The sequence below is a fragment of the Tauraco erythrolophus genome, chromosome 8, assembly GCF_009769465.1.
Source record: "Tauraco erythrolophus isolate bTauEry1 chromosome 8, bTauEry1.pri, whole genome shotgun sequence".
Lineage (NCBI taxonomy): Eukaryota > Metazoa > Chordata > Aves > Musophagiformes > Musophagidae > Tauraco > Tauraco erythrolophus.
In genome coordinates this window covers 6,378,249-6,398,110 of record NC_141472.1, presented here as the reverse complement: position 1 = coordinate 6,398,110, position 19,862 = coordinate 6,378,249, and the positions used below count along the sequence as shown (strand labels likewise).

At 46.8% G+C, this 19,862-nt stretch overlaps 1 protein-coding gene across 2 annotated transcripts in view; it reads left to right on the top strand.

The window, feature by feature from the left end:
• NDUFA10 (NADH:ubiquinone oxidoreductase subunit A10) overlaps positions 1-13,790 on the top strand; it is a 47,188-nt gene extending 33,398 nt beyond the window's left edge. For both annotated transcript variants that reach the window (XM_086615869.1, XM_086615868.1), the window contains one exon: positions 13,111-13,790. In XM_086615869.1, coding sequence (XP_086471995.1) covers positions 13,111-13,179 — 69 coding nt within the window. In that variant the 3' untranslated portion in view covers positions 13,180-13,790. The remainder of the gene's footprint in view (positions 1-13,110) is intronic.
• Positions 13,791-19,862: the final 6,072 nt, after the last annotated feature.

The window sequence follows — 19,862 nt, the reverse complement described above, 5'->3', positions numbered from 1 at the left end:
AAAGCTGTTTATTGTTCAAAATATTCATTAGTTATTCATTAGTCAGAAGCAACTGAGAAGGAGGAGGAGGAAACACTCTTCAGAGTCCAAGATTTTAGTATGTGTGCTTTTCTGCAAAATAATGAGGTAGCCACATACAGCTCTGACTGCTATAAACTCACTTTTTTTATGTATATCCTATAAATTTCTTCTGCAAGCGTTCTTTTCATATGTGAGGAGGTGGGTTTCTGCTTCCTTCTCTCACCGTAAAGTCATCTGGCAGGATTCAGCCATTCTCTTCAGGCATTCATACGCTTCTAAAGATGCTTTTCTGGCAAGGGAAAAGTAACCTTTTAGTCAGGTTCTGTAGATCAAAGATAAGTATGTTCATCCTTAAGTGAAGCAACATTATTTTAGGAACTGTCAGACTAGTAAAGACTTGACTACTTTTTTTTTCCCCCTTAACAACTGCTGTATCTCTCTGCTTTCTTCCAACCATGCACAATCCCCATGGATAATGCTCCAAACTCCATGTGCGCCCTGCGAAGCTGGAGCACTTAGACAGATGTGTTTGCAGAGAAGATGAAAACAAATGGTTCTGTTTAATGGAATCAGTGTACTTAAATAATGTACTTATGTACTTCACACTCCCGAATGCTGTTGGCAAGTCCTGCTGAATCTCCTAGGGGTGGTGAAAAAAGGCTGCTTTTACGTGCGTGCTCTTTTCTGTAGACATAAAAGTGCAGCTGTCTAAGATTCATATTCAAGTCATCACCTACATCTTTACCTAGGAAAACAAAGCTAGATAACTTCAGAATAGTCTTTACATCTGCTCCCTTCACTGCAGATTGTAAGGAAATGATCAGGTTTTCATTTATACAAACTTTCTGCTTAAAAATACAAAAAAAAAAAAAAAACATTAGCAGGCTTGCTTATCACAAGGTGTACCAGAGCCTGGAGTCTGATGCTTGCTGGTGTTCACTCAGGCACTGAAGTGGAGAATTCCTTCACTAGAACAGCGAAAGCAAAAAGGTAAAACCTGGTTTCCTTTCTCACGTCATCAGCCCTAGCAGAAAGCATTTGTGCTAGCCCACTCGGCCTGGCCCTGGCTGACATCACCCAGCTCCTCTGTTTGTCCAGTGCCTTGCCCCAGTGTCTTTAAACACAAATCTAAGAAATCATGAAGGAGAAAAGGGCTATTTTCACTAGAAGGCTAAAAACTGTGGCTTGCATCTCATGCTCTAGGATCTGTTTGGGGTTTTTTTTATTCCCCATTCCATTCTCAGGCAGGTGGGGGTGGTGTAAGATTGTGCAGTGGGAGGTGTATCCTGTCCTCTTTATGGTTTGCTGGGGTTCTTTAAGAATATATGCTGGCGTGTATATTAAAGGACATGATCAAATGCTTGGGCACACAGATTCTTCTTTGGACAAGACAGGCCAAGGCACCTAGAAGTTCCTTTTGTGTTAAGGCGAACCTCATGAAAATGTTGTATCTGTTGTTAGCCTAACTTGCACAATTAGAAAAAAGGAAGTCAGGGATGTGTACCTTACCCTTGAAGCAGACAATGTGTGGTGAATTCTTTGAAGAATTTATTCTACATTCTCAAACTACCTTTAAAGACTCTTCCTATCCCATATGGCTTCCAGTGCCAGTGACTGAGTGTGCCTGTGTAAGGCTTTCTCAGATCAGTTCCAGTTGACAGTGAGTGTCCTTCTGCTCTTGCGTTGAGATGGTGAGCTACGTGCTTCCCTTCCTCACTTTACCCTCCGATTGCTTTTCCCCACCATGCATCAGCCATTTGCTGACCTTGGCTCCTTTCCGTGATTCTTGTTGTCCTCCTTCAAACCATCTAATTGTACAGTGTCACTTCCTGCAGTGAGATGAGTGTTGCCCATGTGGCGTGTTCACCATGGGAGGGAAGCGGAGGCTTATTTGGCAGTAGTATTAATTCTGCTCTGTCCATCCTTGTCCGTGCAGCTCTGTGTTAAGCAGAGACAGAATCTGACTGGCTCAGATTTTTCTGCCTAATGTTCAGCTCATCAAGAAAGCAAATAAATACGACACTGAAAATTGAGAGAAGGCTCTCATTTTCATTTTCCCCATCCTTTCCCTTCGTGGAAGACTGCTTTTGGAACACAGGGATGCTGACCCTGAGATGAGGAAAGCTTGAGCCAAAGACACAGCTACCACTGTGAGGTGCAGTCCAGCTCCCTTAACTGTCTTTGACAAGTCACTTCAGCTTGCTAACCTAGCAGGGATTTTTTTTTTTTTTTATTCCTGGACTGGTCTTACAATAGATTGCCAAACCGAACAGTTTGCTGGGGTTAGGTGAGTACCTGAGCTGTGAGTACCTCGCAGCAGCGTGTGGCTGGGCTGGGATGGCTGCCTTTCCACAGCCGCTGCACCAGCTCAGCTGCTTTGTCAAGCTTCATCTTTGTATCCTGCTCCTCATCTTCCTCCCTTCCTCAGCATGCTTGCTGATGACACCAGGCTGTGTGGTGTGGTGGACTCACTGGAGGGAAGGGATGCCATCCAGAGGGACCTTGACAGACTGGAGAGGTGGGCCTGTGAGAACTTCATGAAGTTCAACAAGGCCAAGTGCACGGTCCTGCATGTGGGTCAGGGCAATCCCAAACACAAGTACAGACTGGGCAGAGAGTGGATTGAGAGCAGCCCTGAGGAAATGGACATGGGAGTGCTGGTGAATGAGAGGCTCACCAGGAGCTGGCAATGTGCACTGGCAGCCCAGAAAGCCAACTGCATCCTGGGCTGCATCCAAAGCAGCATGGGCAGCAGGTCGAGGGAGATGATTCTGTATCTGCTCTGCTCTTGTGAGAGCCGCTCTGCTCTTGTGAGAGCCCCCCTGCAGTGCTGCGTTCAGCTCTGGGGTCCCCAACACGAGAATGACGTGGAGCTGCTGGAGAAGGTCCAGAGGAGGCCATGAAGATGATCAGAGGGCTGGAGCATCTCTGCTGTGAAGACAGGCTGAGAGAATTGGGGTTGTTCAGCCTGGAGAAGAGAAGGCTCTGAGGTGATCTTATAGCAGCCTTCCAGTACCTGAAGTGGCTACAGGAAAGCTGGAGAGGGTTTTTTACAAGGCTATGTAGTGACAGGACAAGGGGCAATGGCTTTAAACTGAAAGAGGGGAGATTTCAATTACACAGAAGGAAGAAATTTTTACATTGAGGGTGGTGAGGCACTGGAACAGGTTTCATAGAATGGTTAGGGTTGGAAGGGACCTTAAAGATCATCTAGTTCCAAGCCCCCTGCCATGGGCAGGGAAACCCTCCACTACACCAGGTTGCCCAAAGCCTCGTCCAACCTGGCCTTGAACACTGCCAGGGATGGAGCTTCCACAACTTCTCTGGGCAACCTGTTCCACTGCCTCACCTCTCTCAGAGTGAAAAATTTATTTCTTATATCTAACCTAAATCTGCCCTCTTTCAGTTTAAATCCATTGCTCCTTGTTCTATCACTACACACCCTTGTAAAAAGTCCCTCTCCAGCTTTCCTGTAGGCCCCCTTTAGGTACTGGAAGGCTGCTATAAGATCACCTCGGAGCCTTCTCTTCTCCAGGCTGAACAGCCCCAACTCTCTCAGTCTGTCTTCATAGCAGAGGTGCTCCAGCCCTCTGATCATCTTCATGGCCCTCCTCTGGACTCGTTCCAGTAGCTCTATGTCCTTCTTGTGTTGGAGACTCCAGAGCTGAACACAGTATTCCAGGTGGGGTCTCACAAGAGCTGAGTAGATGGGCAGAATCACTTCCCTCGACCAGCTGCCCACGCTGCTTTGGATGCAGCCCAGGATATGGTTGGCTTTCTGGGCTGCCAGCGCACATTGCTGGCTCATGTTGAGCTTCTCATCCACCAGCACTCCCAAGTCCTTTTCCTCAGGGCTGCTCTCAATCCATTCTCTGCCCAGCCTGTACTTGTGCATGGGATTGCCCTGACCCACGTGCAGGACCTTGCACTTGGCCTTGTTGAACTTCATGAGGTTCTCACAGGCCCATCTCCAGCCTGTCAAGATCCCTCTGGATGGCATCCCTTCCCTCCAGCGTGTCCACAACACCACACAACTTGGTGTCATCTGCAAACTTGCTGAAGGTGCACTCAATCCCACTGTCCATGTCTCCAACAAAGATGTTAAATAGCACTGGTCCCAGTACCGACCCCTAAGGAACACCACTCGTCACTGGCCTCCACATGGACATTAAACCATTGACCACAACACTTTGAGTTCGACCATCCAGCCAATTCCTTATCCACCGAGTGGTCCATCCATCAAAATCATGTCTTTCCAGTTTAGAGATGAGGATGTCGTTCCCAGAGAAGTTCTAGATGCCCCATCCCTGAAAGTGTTCAAGGCCAGGTTGGATGAGGCTTTGAGCAACCTGGTGTAGTGGAGGGTGTCCCTGCCCATGGCAGGGGGGTTGGAACGAAATGATCTTTGAGGTCCCTTCCAGCCCAAACCATTCTATGATTCAGCCTTACAAACGGGCTTGTGTGACTGGAAATGTCCTGCAGTCTTATGTAGCAGCAAATGTTCCTTCTTTGTGAGGAACAGATGTTCCTCCAGGCTCTCCATTTCCCTCTTTTTCATAAGAATGCAACGTTTAGAGGGGAAATCCTTACGTGTGGGATGTCTGCCTTACCTCCAGAGAGTTATTTAGGTAGTTGCAGAAACCAGCTGTAACACAGAGAACTTTGGAGTGATGGGAAGGTGGACCTGCAACATTAATCAACTCTTGGCCTCACAACCCAGAAGTAAGAGTATTGTAAGAACATGTGTTTAGAATGTGAAGATCATAACTAGCCCAAAAGGGAGAATGTTAAGGGAAGCCTTTCTCCAGGTTTGACCTGGCCCATTTTGCATGTCAAGTGCAGCCATGACCCTTCTTGGCAACTCTGGTTGCCAGGGGCTGAAGGTGGCGGCTGGCAGATGGGAGGGTTAGGAAGTTCTTTAGTTTTCCAGTCTCCTCTGAGAGTGCAGAGCATTCCTGGCTTACACATGAATCTCCCACTTAAAATACTATAAAAGAAATAGTGGAGCTTTCAGGAACCGAGAGTTTGGATCAGTGACAGGGAGTGTTTGCATCAAAATGAGATGTCGAGGTGCAATGTGGTGATGCTGTGTGGCACGGTCCTCAACGTCTTGGCCTTTGGCTGCAGAATTTGGATTACAAGAGAAGCTACAGGCTTCTGAAAAAAAAACTTTGCCCAATTCTGCTTGTATGCACAGAGGACATTACCCACGGATACATATAAAGTGCAACTGCTGCAATAAGCCTTGTCTAAGCCATGAGTTGTCTTCCATGGTACTCTTGCCTTTGCAGAAGTTGGAAGGTTGAGATTTCTTTGTTTTCCTTGTTTGGGGTTGTTACTGTAGTGGCTGTCTTTGGTACAATCTTCTGTTTTCTCTCTCCTGCCATTTTTTTTCTTGGCTTGATGAAGTTTTCATTTTTTTAGGATCAAGGTCTCCCTTCCTAATTCTTACTTTAATGGATGTGTCTGGCAGCTGTAATGCCCAGCCCTGTCTGATCTTGAATCCAGGAAGGAATGAAAACAGACACACAATAAATTAGGAAAGGCTTAATTTAAGGGTGGTTTTTTCTGCTTTATCTCTGCAAAAATATTTTGAGCCCTTTTTAAAGTAACAAGATGTTGCCTAGCTGAATGTTGGTAAGACCAGAAGAACCTGAAGAATAACTAAAACATAGGAATGACAAAGTTGTTCCTGAAGGGTACTTGGAAAGGGGTGGAATAGGCATGTGATCTCCTTCCCACTCCTCCTCCACTCTCACCAATCTTGTATGTACAGAGAGAGCATGAGAGCAGCCCCTCTTCTGCTTTAGAAATGTGTAACTTCTTTACCCTGCTTCCCTTGGAAAACGTCATGAGCCATTGGCAGGGATATGTATCCCAGATACAGAGGGGAAGGAACCTGGGAGATCCTGGGACTATGTCAAGTCTTGGTAGTTGCATCTGTTTTGTTTTAGATGACAGACCATGCTGTCCCAGGCACTGATTACCTGTGTAAATCAAAAAGACAGTAAAATCCTGGTGGCATTAAAATAATCCATTTCAAACTTGACATTCTGCCACTGAGCCCTGGGAAAGAAAACACTTTTTTTGTGGGATCACATTCTCCCTCTCCCAAACCCCTCTTAATCCCATACCCATGTGGGAATGTGGTCCCCAGGGTGGACCTCTATTAAATAAATAAAAATAATAATAAAACCAAACAAACAAGAAACAAACACACACACACAAAAAAGATAGGAAAATAGCTTGGAAGAAAGATCTTTCGTTAGTGATAAAGTGGAGAAAAGTTGCAGGGGAACTGCTCCCACTCCACTCTTCTGCATCTCCTAGGAAACTTTAATTAAAAAAAAAACAACCACCCAACCCTTAGAGGACAGTTTCATTGTGGTATCTTATATTGAAAATCGTGCTCTAGAGCAGGAAAAGGGTTTTGCCAAATGTGTAAGGAGGATACTTGAATTTATTTTCACTCTCCCTGCTTTGCTCCAGCTTCCCAGAGGTAACATCTCCACAGGTCTTAAACCATGAAATAGTGTCAGTTTGAGGTGTTTGACCGTGCAGGTGTGGTGGCACAGTTTTGGTTGGGATGGCATTAGTATGTTATTTTTCTTGTTTCCTGATAGCCCTTTTCTGCTGAGAAGTACTGTTGGGCTTTTTGATGTGGAACTGGCATTCCTAAGACCTGCTGCTACTTGAGTAATGAAACATGAGGAAAGCTATTTAAGAAGTTCCAGTTAGAAAAGCAAGCCTACAGTTCGTGTAACACTTTATCTGGCTCAAATATAGTTGCCTGGCTTTTTCCTGTGGTAGATTTGCACTCTGTAGTGGATAACTGGCATTTCTAACGTATTTGCTGAGGAAAAAACCCAAAGCAGATACCATTCTGCCACTATGGAGAATGGTCACTGAAACAAGTAGGTACTGTGGAAAGAAAGCTGCAACAAAATATTTAACTGTATGGGGTTGGCTGTTTATTGTTGACTGTCCTGCAAAAGTAAGGCTGGAGATATACATTAGATTGTTTACAGTGTTTGTAATTGTTCAGGTTGCAAGTCGTGTTAATTTTTACAGAATCAGATTCCTGCTTAAACTCAGTTATGTTGTTTGAAATAAATGCTTTGACTTTAAATAAATATACTGTGTCCTTCTTATGGACACTTATGTTTCCAAAAGATTTCTACTAGTTTGTCTCTCTTCAAGGAACATTGTCCTACCCTTCATTCATTCATTAAACAGTTTCAGCAAATTAGAATTGTTTTAACCTCAGTTCAATAAAGCTTTTGAGTCCTCTTGTTATCTGAGCTATAATAAATATTAACAGCATTAAGAATTTTGAGTAAAGAATGGCAGGAGTCGAGCTGTAAACAAACATCCACCTATGCCAATCCTTTGGAAACCAAACTATGTACACCTTGAAGGTGTGTTGTGGGGGGTATTACACCCTCCTTCCCTTTTATCTGTTACATGGGAACCAAATACTTCCAGAATACAACCAAGCTACATCTTTGCAGATTCTCTCAAATTTTAGCTCTGCGCCAACAACAAACACTGACAATAAGCTTCTGGAAGTCAGGCTTTCTACTGGAAGAAGCAGTCTTTGCTAAGGGGTGGTGATGGAAGGTGCTGTTGTTATGCTAGCACTAAATAAAAAGGTTTGGATATTGATGAGTGAGTCCGTGCTTGCAGAGTGACGACTGGGTTTAAGTGCTCTTTGATGAGTGCTGCTCAAAAGGCGCTATTTATAGATGTATTTCAGCCCAGCCAGTAGCAGAAAGCAGCACAGTAACAGAAGGAGAAAACGGTAATTCTTTATGCTCCTGAAATCTGGGCAAACAGTGATGGATGCAGCCCTGTTCAGATTGTTAAAACTCCCCAGAGCACTACCTGTGCATGCCTGGTTTGAGGTGATTTTTGAGGAGCTGTGGATCACAGCGAACAGCTGTGGCCGAGGCTGTGTGCTGCTGCTCCGCAGCCTGTGCCGCTTTACAGGGCTTTTCATCATGCTTATCGTTCTGACAGACACTTCTGCAGCAGGCTTCTTAATTTGACTGAGGAGATGGTCTTGTTTTAATCTTTTTACTGATGCTCGCTTAAAGTTGAGCGGTTTCATCCCCTTTTGAGCTGGCTCTACCTTTGGGCACAGCTCGTTTCATTAGTCTCATGCTCCGCGCGGTGGATTTTATCACATACTTCCTGAGATCATCCTCGCTGCCAACTTGAAGTTCTGCACAGTGTAATGCAGCAGACCAAGGCTTCGTTCTCTGTCTCATCCATTTCCATGGAGTGGAAAAATCTGTTACTTGGCAGTGACCTTGCAGGAGCTCGCGCATCCCTCCTGCTGCAGGGATGCATGTGAGCTGTTGGGCTTCTCTGGTGGGACCTCCATTCCTGTTTGCTTGTTCAGTGCTGCTTCAGTTGTAAGGTCTTGAGGGCAGAGACTCGATTGTCGTGTTGCAAAGCGTGTGTCTAGATGGCTGTTGGGATAACGACACAGGCTTTTCTTGCTTTTTGTGGGAAAGATTGTTCAGCTTGGGTGTGATGGTCAACTGCTTTTTTGCCACTTGGTGCTGGACAAACATGTTGGTGGCTCCATAGGTCAGTGAAGGACCTAAGAGGGTTCGAAGGGATTTATTTGACCCTGTATGCTACTCCTTTTACTTGCCTGTAGAAATATGGTGTTAATGATTAATCATGCATAACAGGATGCACTACTATTATTTTTTAATATGGCCGTTAAGTCACACCTTTTCTTTGTTCTTAAGTGTGATTTGAAGGTAACGTGTAGAGCGTTCTTGTGAATATGCCATGTGTTTGCAAATTATGTGGCCTCACTGATTTTCATTAGAGTTCTGACTGGGAAACTTACTCGTCGTGCATGAGTCTTGTGGAAAATGCAAGTCTCTTCCAAGTACTTGTCTGGTTTCTCATCGAGACCCTCTAAATTTCATGACGGCAGTATCTGTTAGCAAGGAGTCCTTCAAGCCCTTGGCTTCGTTTGATGGCACCTGTCTCTTGTACTGGAAGAGACAGTGAATATTCAGTCCCTCTCAGTGCTCTCTCAGCTACTGGCAAGTTCTGTAGAGGTTTGTCCTATCTCCCTCCCATCATCTCTTTTCTAGGCTGGGCAGTCTACCTCTTCTGGCTGCAGTACCAGCCTCAGGGCTGGCTGCTTGTTCCCATCCCTGCCCTTGTGCTGGCTAAGCAGCCCTGGGCAGAACAGCCTGGGAACTTCAGCTGGGTGCAGTTTGGAGCACCAACTTAACCATTTGTTGTTACCAAAAAAAAACATATCCTACCACCTGCCTCACATCCTCAGATCTTCCCTGATGCTCCCACCACTCTTCTTTGCAGTGATCTGGTATGTGTTTGGCTGAGTGAGTTTGCAGAATCCCTGAAAACTAACCCAGCCAGAAGTAGTGAATAGCTTCTCGCTGGGCGAGGGGTTCGGTTGAGCTGGTGCAATGGTCCAGCAAAGCTGCAGAGCTGGCTTGGGCTGTGCAGCAGAGAGATGAGAGGATGGATACTGCAGGACCTCTTCTTGTTGGCATCATGCTGTTTGGTCTGTTCAGCCGTGCTGTGCGGCATCGCTGCGACGCTTCATGTGGCTGTTTTAATCCAGGTTCCCCGTGACACTGAGCAAACGCTTGTTCTGGCAGGAGGTGGGCCTGCGAGGAGCTGGAGGGGAGGCAGAAGACTGCAAGAACAGGAATGACTCCTAGTCCAGTATTTTTCCAAAATAATTGCTAAAGATCACCAGCTTCCTCCTCTTTTGGGATAGACCTACCTTTTTGACTACGGACATGACTGTAAAATGGGAGCTTTGAAGAGACTGTTCTTGGGAAGTCATCTGTGCTACTTGTGCCTGGTGCAGATAGTGCACAGAACATAAATCCACATCATTCTGTTTGCTAGGTAATACAAGATCTGTTTGTTTCCTCTTCCGTTTTTTTTTTTTGCTATTTTGAAAGCCTGGCTGTTACATATCCCAAAACTCCACTACTTTTGCCAAGGCCCACTGTGAATGATGGAGTATGGAAGAATACTTATTATAAAATTTATTTTGATGTATTGCATGTTTTTAACCAAAGGCACATGGGGAATTTATTTTGGACAATGAATTTGAATTCTGTTGGGATTGATATTGTATCTTTTAAAGAGGGCTGATTTACCCAGAAATGAAACTGTAAACTCCTGTATTTTCCCAGAGAGCTCCTGTTGCTTTAATAATCTAGTTATCTGGGAATCTCTTGAAGTATCAAAGGGCCAATTATGTGCTGCCTGGAGAGGACCAGGGAGAGCTGTTTTTGTGCTTGAATTAATAGATACAGGCTGGTCACAGCAGGTCTGATGTCCTCCCCAGCTCACCACTGTAAATTTGCAGGGCAGAGATAGTAATCATTTATTTTCATCTCGCATCTCCTCTTTGCTCAGCAGGAGCGGCTCTTAACAGGACTGCATGGTTTCTTCTGATATTTAGACAAGACATTAAAGACAACTTTAAATGAAAAACCTTAGAACGACCTATCACAAATGGCTTGTAATGGCTTGTGACAAGGCAGGATGGGAAACATCTCACAAAGGAGGTAGAGGTCTTCTGTTAGCTTGATGTTCTAGGGAAAGAAGTGTCTTATTTTCTGACCTTCAAATAGAAAAAAACAAGCTCAAAACCAAAACACTTCCCCCTCCTCAAAACAGCAGGCTTCATCCTGGATTAAATAGCTGTTTTTGTGGCCTGAGTCTAGATTTCATCAAGACTCTGGGTCTTGCTTCTCTCTGCAGGGGCAGCTCTCTCAAACGGGATAATCTTACAGTTTTTTGAAAGGAAAAATCATCAGGACAAGTCAGGGGTCCTGTGTGAAACCAGTGTTTGTGTGGAGATGAGTAGATCATCTGTGCTTAATTATTTGTAAAGGCTGCCAGCGGATGGTTTATTTTTAAAGGAAGAGTTTTCTTACAGCGTCTTTGCTTGCTTCAGACCTTCTCACAAAACTCCTTTGCTTTTTCATGGTGGTTTGCTTCTTGATTCCAGTGTTGTATCTCAAAGATGAACGCTGTGTTCTACCTCTTTTTCATTCCTGGAGATAGGAAGAGAGGTTTTGGAGAAAGACTCTGCTTTTAGAGCTGGGATCTAACCGTCTCTGGCGTTTCAGGTCATGGTCAGCACTTTCCGAAGCAGACTGCTTGAACACTTGAGACTCAGAGGCTGAAATGTGTCTACATCTGTTTCCTTCATAGGATCACTCAGCTCAGAGTGATTCCCAAAGCAGCTAACTTCGTGCACTGATCCTGTTGCTGGCAGTTTTCGTTCCCATGGCTTAGTTATCTAGCGGGTACAGAGCCTGGTTTATGTTTGTTCAGGCTGAAACAGCACTGAAAATTTGTGTTGCTTTTGCAAAGAAAGTTGTTGGGAGATGGTTTCGATGACAGCCTTGCTGGCACACTTGTGGTGAGTCTTCTGTCACATAAGCGTGCTCCTGCTGCCCTGACGCAGCCCGCTTCGCCCAGGGGAGCATGGTCCTCGCCTGCAGAGAGAGCACGGATGCTGTGCACGGGGGGTTGGCAGTTTTAGCTCTACTGGCAGCCTTTCTCTTGCAGGCCTGTGTGCTGTGGCTGTAATCCTGTAAAACAGCTGCTGGTTGAACAGCCTCTTTGCCCAAACCTTTCAAGCCAAAGGTGGAACAGCTTGGCCGCTGGATTTTTGTGTCTGTAATGCTGCCCGGGTGCTTTTGCAATGGCGGGCTGGGCTCGGCTCTGCGTCCCGAGGCACGGCTGTGCAGGTTCTCTTCTTCCTCAGCCCTAGTGCCAGACTTTGCTTGGGGGATGTCTGGGCTGGCTAGGTGGACTACTGGGAAGGCGGTTGTGTGCTTTGGTCTTCCTCGTCCCTTTGCAGCCTTGGAGCTAACAGATCCTTGGCTCTAGGTCTAGACACAACTCCTTGAACTCCCAAATGCCAAGACTCTGTTTAGGCTACTGCTATTCCCCTCCATTTCCTCTTGTCTCTGTGATAATTTGCTTTCTCTCCCTGGTGATGGTGCAGACCCTCCAGCTTTCCTAGTACATCTGGTGTCCCCCACCCAGTGCTCCAGCCCATCCAGCCTTTCCCTCTGTGATGCATTTCTTGGTTTGCTAGGCTTGAACCACTCCTTGCATAATCCTCTTGTGACCTGTACAACTAGCCCAAGCTCTTGAGATGCTGCCAGAAGGAAAGGCTTCCTGCTGCGGTCCCCAGCCCTCTGCCATCTTGCATACAGTGAGGTGCAACAGACTATGGCGGAATGACTTCATGCGGCAGCACCGTGGTTCCTTGAGCCTTGGTTTGGGAACCACAGGCACAGAAAAGTCAGTCAGCCTAACCCATGTGTCCAGGCTTCCAGGGTGGAGGCTGCTCCCAGCAGCATTAAAGGTTTGTGCAGAAGAGTTGCAGCCTGAAAGGTTGGTGAGGTTCAGAGGCAGCAAGTGAAGGCTGTTGCTTAGGTCCCAGGGTACTGGTGGTATTTGGGTAGGGGGTTCAAGAAACTTTGTTTTTTCCAGCAAGGAGTGGTTTTTGGCTTTGCTTATGAAGACAGGCAAATACTGCTTTTGCTTTAATGAAGTTAAGTTCAGCTCTTGAAGGCTAAATATGCAATTTCATTTAAATGTTTTAATTTAATGTAGTAATTAACTCAGTATTTTGTGCATGAAATATTTCATGTATTTAATAATGTGTGCCTATTTTGGCATGAGATTCTGTTGACTGATTCAATTCCTCTACTGCACACTGTGGTTAGAGGGGTCATCTTTTACTAAAACTGGGAACAAGGATGTGTAGGGGAGAAGGGGTGGATGAATCCAGGTGGAATATGTTGTTGTGCCGTCGAGATTATTGGCCTAGTTTTTATATATATTATGGATTTTCGTGGGTCTCCCCTTCAGCTGCACAGCTCAATTTTTTTCAAAGGGACTGATTTTTCTGTATTTTTAATTATGTGGTAAAAACATCTTTCACGTTGCACTTCTGTAGATACCACGAGATGTTTCATAAAGAATCTAAACATTTCCGTAAGGAGTGGAAAGAGAAATGTTTCTGACTGAACTTTCTGCTTTCTCTAGCTTCCTGGTCGCAATTTTAGGCAAGGCTACAATGCTGATGTTGGTGACAAGTGGATCTGGCTGAAATGAGATGTGCTCCCTTTGGAGCCCTAACTGCAATGGACCACAGAACTTGAGTGAAGAAGAAGCCGAGTTCAGTGTGCCTGCTCTGCATCAACTGTGTAGCATGAAGAAAACGCTGGTGCCATCATCTTCCAGTTACAGCATAAGAGAACAGACTCCTAGAAAGGAAATCACTTTGTTCTGGTTTGTTCTTCCCTGATGAATTCAGGGTGCTTTGCCTTTGGATGTCAAATAGTCAATGTGTGATAGCAAAGTGATCTGGTATTGCAGGGGCAGATTAAAGATCGATGCTGAACTTTCTCTTCCTCAAGATTGTGGTATGTTGTTATACAGGGTTATTGTTGTTTTGCTGAATCAAGAGAAATTAAACCTGTATCCTCCTGGCTCTCACAAAGTTAATTTCTTGCTCCGTCGTGCATGGTGTTTTATTAGAAGAGTGCACGTGGTTAAAAAAACTGTGCTCGCATCGTGTTCTGAAAGCCTCTTATTGGACATCAGCATCAAAGCAGGCAAGCATAAAAAAGTTCATTGAGAGAAGGAAATAAGTGTTGATCTCAATTTAAATAGCAAAATATCTGTGCTTAAAAGTATATTAAAAAAAAAAATACTCAAAATGACTGCCAGCAGTTGTACTCAGAGCTTCTTCCTTTGGATGGGTGCTGTAGATGAAATGTTTGTTGGGTATACAAGACAAAAGTAATTATTATTTTTGAAAGTCCCTGAAAGTCCAACTTGGAGTTCTTATTAAAGAAATGATTCATTTGGTATTAGTTAGTCACAGTAATGAGGCTCCTTGGCATTGGTTCAAGCAATGCTGTCCAGATTTAGTCGGCAGTAATTCTGCATTTCCAGCAAGGGGCTAACTACTTCAGTCACCGAGTCCAAGTGCTGCCAGGCATTCCAGTGTTCAGGGCAGTGCCTTTGAATTAAGCAGCTGAGTCTTGCCCATGCCCCTTCCTGTATCAAAACTAGCATGAAAAGATGCCTTTAATGAGAGCCTTGGGGGCCTGGTTAGATACTGAAATAAACGAGCAGTGGGATAGAAATGTGGTTCTTCTCACTGATCCCTTAGCTCTTTGTTGCCATGTTTTCTGGCTTTAGAGTTTCATCTCTGGTCATGAAAGGACTGACTCTGCTTTGGTGCCACTGTGCCTCCCCGCGCTAACACAGCTGGTGGCTTCGCGGTGAGGGACAGGTGCTGGGGTGCAGGGCCAGCACTGTGCCTTGGGCTTGGGTGGAGAGCAGCAGAACTGCTGTAGTCAGCCCTGCGAGGCCGTGAGGTTTTTTTGAACCACTGCAGGATCTTTGTGCATTTTCACCTTTCAGAGGCTGGTTATCAGGACACTGGACCTATGCGTGTGGCAGCTCAGCCATGTGCTTCCTTATTCCGTATCTCTGTCAGGAAGGTGTATCTTGATGCTCTCATGCCTGAGGTCCTGCCACCTGAGCCACTGATGTCTTCTACTCAATGAGATCCTGAGCATTTAGTGTTAGCTTTTCTTTACCTGTCCAGTGTGCCATCTTGCAGCAGTCAGTAACGCGTGTGGAGATGAAAAGAACATCTGCTGTGGCTTTAGGTTCCCTTTGGAGTAGTCCAGATTTGTTTTGACAGGTGTCCTCCACCTCAGTATTGCTGTGTTCTCCAGGTACTGGAATTCACTTGACGATGTGCATGCAGCCTAATGCCCTAGAAGGACATTTTGTGTTATGTGTAGTGCTGGTGAAACTGTTGAGATCGGCTGTGCCATAGTGGGGCATGGTGGGGTGCAGAGCATTTCCGAGAGCCTTCCCTGCCTGCTCCAGCAGCTGAGAGCTGAGCTGAGCCTTGGTCGTAAGAAGTTTAATTCCAGTCAGGGAAAGCAGCGTTGGCTTATATGGCAAGCAGTGTGGTATGACAAAATGCATGTTGAGCATACTTTTTTATCCTGGTTTTAACTCTGCTTTGAAAGTAAAACTGTTTATAAACTAAATCTGTGAAGGAAATAACTTTCTCTCCCCTTGCTGTAGGAAGGAGTGTTAGCTGTGTTTTTCTCTTCCTTCCTTCCTTCCTTCCTTCCTTCCCACACCAACACCTCAAAAAACATCTCTTAGCAAACCAGCTGTAAAGTTTTTGCCTTTTGAAGACTATGCTGTGCCAGTTGGATGAGTTTTATCTCCAGTTCTTCAGTAGATTGGAAAAGATAAAATGGCTCAAGTGCTCTCCACGCTTCTGTGTAGGTGTGCGTGTGCTATCATCTGCAGTCTGTCCTCTCATCCTGAGTTCCCATTGCCTATGTTAATGCCGGGGGAAGTTTGCCTCTTGCCTGTCATGTCCCGTGCTTGATTCTGCCTACTTTCCAAAGGCAGATTCCCAGAGAATGGTGGTGTTTCACTTGTAGCCATCAGCCACGCGTTATGGGCAGAACCACTGGTTTCCTGATGTCTGCAGCTGGTCAGCGCAGTAGTCTGGCGACTAACTCTCCCTTGGGTGGACTTTTCTGTTGCACAGGAGGGGTGAAAGGAAAGAGGAGGTGGGTGGGAACGGGTCTTGCCACCAAGATGAAGGCTTGACACACTGCAGCCTTAGATGACGTTGTGAACATTGCCCCTCGGCCTCAGGAACCTGTGAATTCTTGCCAACACCTGTCCCACTCTAAAAACCCAGCTTGCTGCATGTCATGGTTTGATGTGGGGGGGCAGGTTCTGGTGGCAGGAGCTGCCCATCAGAATGGACTCCCATCCCCCTCGGGGCTTGAGCCAATCGGCGCCTCTGAAAATTGCCCTATTTACGTCGGGACAAAGGAACCGGAAAGGTGTGCCTTTGCCCAGGAGAAGGGAGGGGGGTGCTGCCCCTGCTCCCCGGCGCCCGGCCGGGCAGCGGCCCAGGCCGGGCCGGTGCCACCCACTGAGGATGGCGGCAGCGGAGCCGCTTGGGGAACTCGGGGGAGAGCTCTGCTCCCGGGGTGCCCACCGGGCCGAGTTCATCCAGAGAGGACTGAGATCTGAGAAACGGCCACACCGACACCAGGTCAGTGAGATGGAACGGGACAACGTGTGCCACAGCTGAGTCCCCCTTGCAGACCAGTGGTGAGACGGCGAGCGCTCCCCCTCGCAGCCAAAGGCGGTCCTCGGGGGAGCAGAGACCCCCTCGCAGCCCGTGGAGGATCCACGTCGAGAAGAGATGCCAGAGCCTGAGCACGGTACGCATCTAGAGTCCGTGGGACGACCCCCGCCGATGGGGAGGTGCTTTGTTTAAAGGGGATGCCTGAGCCTGAGACTGTTGTGAATCATGGGCACAGGTCGAGGCGCATTTACGCATTTCAAGTCTGTATGGAGACGCATTTAAGGTCGATATGACAACCCACGCCAGAGCGAGTGGCGACAACTCCCTAAGAATCCGAGACTGTGGTAAAGCCCGCACTGGGGCAATCCGATGGGATAAGGATGGCATGCTATGGGTAGGACTCACGCTGGAGAAGTTTGTGAATTTTTCCCCATGAGTAGGGGATCCACTGGAGCAGGGGATAATGATGTAAGGACTCCTTCTCCTTTAAGAGAAGCGGCAGTAACAACATGGAATGAACTGACCTGCACTCCCCCATTCCCTGCCCTCTGCGCTGCTGGTGGGAGGAGGTAGAGCCGGGAGAAAAGGCAAAGGGGGGGAGTGGTGTTGTTTTTAAGATCTGGCCTTGTTTTCTTGTTATCCTCTCAAGTAACCGTTTTTGTTTGCTTTTCTCTTTTTAGGTGGCTGATAATAAACTGTTTTGCTTTAAGGAAACTGAGCCTCTTTTGCCCGGGGCCATGGTTGGTGGGTGCTCCTCTGTTCTTGTCTCGACCCTCAGTCCTTTTATTATATTTTTCTCCTCTCCATTTACTGGAGTGGAAGACTGACTGTGTGGAGTTTAGTTGCTGGATCGGCCTAAAACCACGACACTGCATTTCAGATCTCATTTCTTAAACATCCCCCTCTGGTCTTTGCTGTGGTTAACTGGTGCATGTTTGTGCTTTCCAAATACGTCCGTTAATAGCTTCTTTGTCAGCTGAAGGACAGCTGAAACCATCCAGGGAGTGACAAGGTCAGCCTTGTCTGAGCCTCCTCGCGCTTTACACTGCAGCTTGGGGCGTTGACTCCTCACCTGCCCCCTACCCACCTTGTGCTCCAGCGGTGACATTTGGCCCAGGGCTACAATGAAGAGATCCAGTGAGTTTCTTCTTTCCTTTCCTCCTTCAAGGTGTAGCTTTCATGTTTTAATAGCAGTGAGGTTTGGATATTAACCATGCTGCTTCAGTTCTGTGAAAGGAAAGAGCCTCTGCTGCTGCAGAGAAAGAGAGGATGTGCGTTGGTGTGCCTCCACCACAGGCAAAAATTGAAATTAATCCCTTCTGTGGAAGAGCTTGCTGAGCAAGAGTAATTTAGGTGCGCAACAAATTAAAGCTGGCTTCAAAAACTGTTTACAAAAGACGGGCAAAATGAATCATTTGAGCAAAAGTTAATGGAAGCAACCAGAGCAGAGGGGAGGTGGAATGGCACACCGTAACCTGGCAGGCTGCTCTCCAGAAGTGTGCCTGCTCAAGTTTAGTGTAAGCTGAGCATTTATGGGTACGTGGTGATAGGACAAGAGGCAACGGCTTTAAACTGAAAGAGGGGAGATTTAGACTGGATATAAGGAAGAAATTTTTTACACTGAGGGTGGTGAGGCACTGGATCAGATTGCCCAGAGAAGTTGTAGATGCCCCATCCCTGGAAGTGTTCAAGGCCAGGTTGGATGAGGCTGTGAGCAACCTGGTGTAGTGGAGGGTGTCCCTGCCCATGGCAGGGGGATTGGAACGAGATGATCTTTGAGGTTGCTTCCAACCCTAACCATTCTGTGATGATTCTATGATGAACCTCAGAAGCTATCTGCATTCAAGGAGGTCTTGGACCAAAGCTCAATGAAAAAGATTGACTCTCCTCTGTATGTTCGTGGCCTTCTCTTGACTTACATGTGATCTTAGGCAAGCTTCTTGGATGTGCATGGCCCCGGGAGCTCCCATCCATGTTGGTCCAGGGCTGAGCCCATCTTGCTTCCCTGCTCAGCTCGTCTGCAAGATGAGTGTTTTATGAAACACTGATTCAAAGATGGGATAGACATTCAAAACTGTGTTCTCTGATGCATTCCTTGGGGCTGAAAGGAGGTGAGGTCTAGATTTCCCTGGGAGAAAGGTGCAGCTCTGAGGTCCCAGCTTGTCTTTCTGCCGCCTTGGCGAGAAGGTGCCATGTCTTGCTGCAGTGATGGGCAAAGCCTTGGCCACCTTGAAGACTGCTTTGCTCCGGTTTTGTTGTCGTGGGTTGGAGATAATCTATCACACTAGAGAAGAGAGCTCCTGCTAGAGAGCTTTCCCGAGAAAGGGAAATTATTTCCCTTTGCAGTCATTCAGTAAGAAGCACTTAATTTGCTCTGACCCTTTTGACCCTGATAAGAGGGCAGCATTCTTTACATAGCTGCCGCTCAGAGAGCGTCATCACGTGAGCATCGCAGGCAGCAGGATGGCATGGAACTTGCAGTTATGCTGCGGTTCCCAGCTTTAAGTCTTTATTTACCAAATATGTGTTCGCAGCCAGATCAAAACAAGCACGTTGCCTGCTGGTGCTGTGTAATTCCTCTGCAGGTGCTGGAGCCCAGCCGAGCTGCCTCTATCTGATGGGACCACTCCTGACTGTTAGATTCCTGCTGATGTTCTCCACCCTCCCAAAGAAAAAACTCCAGGTACAAACGATGCCTAGATCTTGCCTGTCTGAGAGAACTTCGTCTGAATTAGCTGATTGGGTACCAAGTGTCTTCAAAGATAGCTAGGGATTGAAATCCTTGGCAGCTGCAGCGGTTTCCTCCGGGAGAGGCAGACACCACACCTCATTCCTCCACCTGCTCGTGGATCAGCAGTTGACGGAGCATGGCCTGGAGACACAATCCCAGACAGTGGTGCTGCGTGAGGGATACAAGGCTGCATCTGCCGCTTGGCGTGTGGGCTGCTGCGCCTACGGGAGAACGTTCCCAACCCTCAGCTGTGTCTCTGCACACAGGCATAAGGCAGAGAAACGGGAGCGTGTGGCCAAGGAAAGATTGCTGGTGGGTCTGGCTGGGCGTGGGGTCACAGGCATGTCAAACGGGAGCATGCTTCTCCCAGCTGTGGGCTAGAAGTTGTGGCAGAGCAAGGGTTTTGGTTTCTCTGGGTTCCTCACCCTGATGCTGCAGGAATCCTCGCCTTTCAGCACGTGTGTGGCTCCAGCAGAGAGTGAGGAACCGGCTGTCGGGATGGATGGGGTTGTGCTGCGTTACGGTGCCGGAATAGCACAGCGGTGCCACTCTGCATTTCAAGAAATGGGATGTATAGGTTTGCTCTTTGCTGGTTCCTCTTCTTGCTTACAAGAAAGCTGGTCCAAACAGATTGCTTTTTGCGTGGAAGCTTATTTTCTTCTTGGGCATCAAATTCTTCCGTATGAAGTTCACAGTAGAGTTTCCATTGTGTAAATGGAGTCAATGCATGCAAAAAATTGAACAAAACTGCTAAGGTAAAGCAGGCATCATGCGTTCAGCCCTGGCATGGCCCATGTTGGCCCCCTGGCTGTGCCCGTTTGCTGGTGTCTGCTGTTATCTTTGGGTGTTTTGAGAGACAAGGTTGATTTTTATCGTTCTGTAAGAGGTGAGGGTGTTCAGAAACTGGTGGGACCC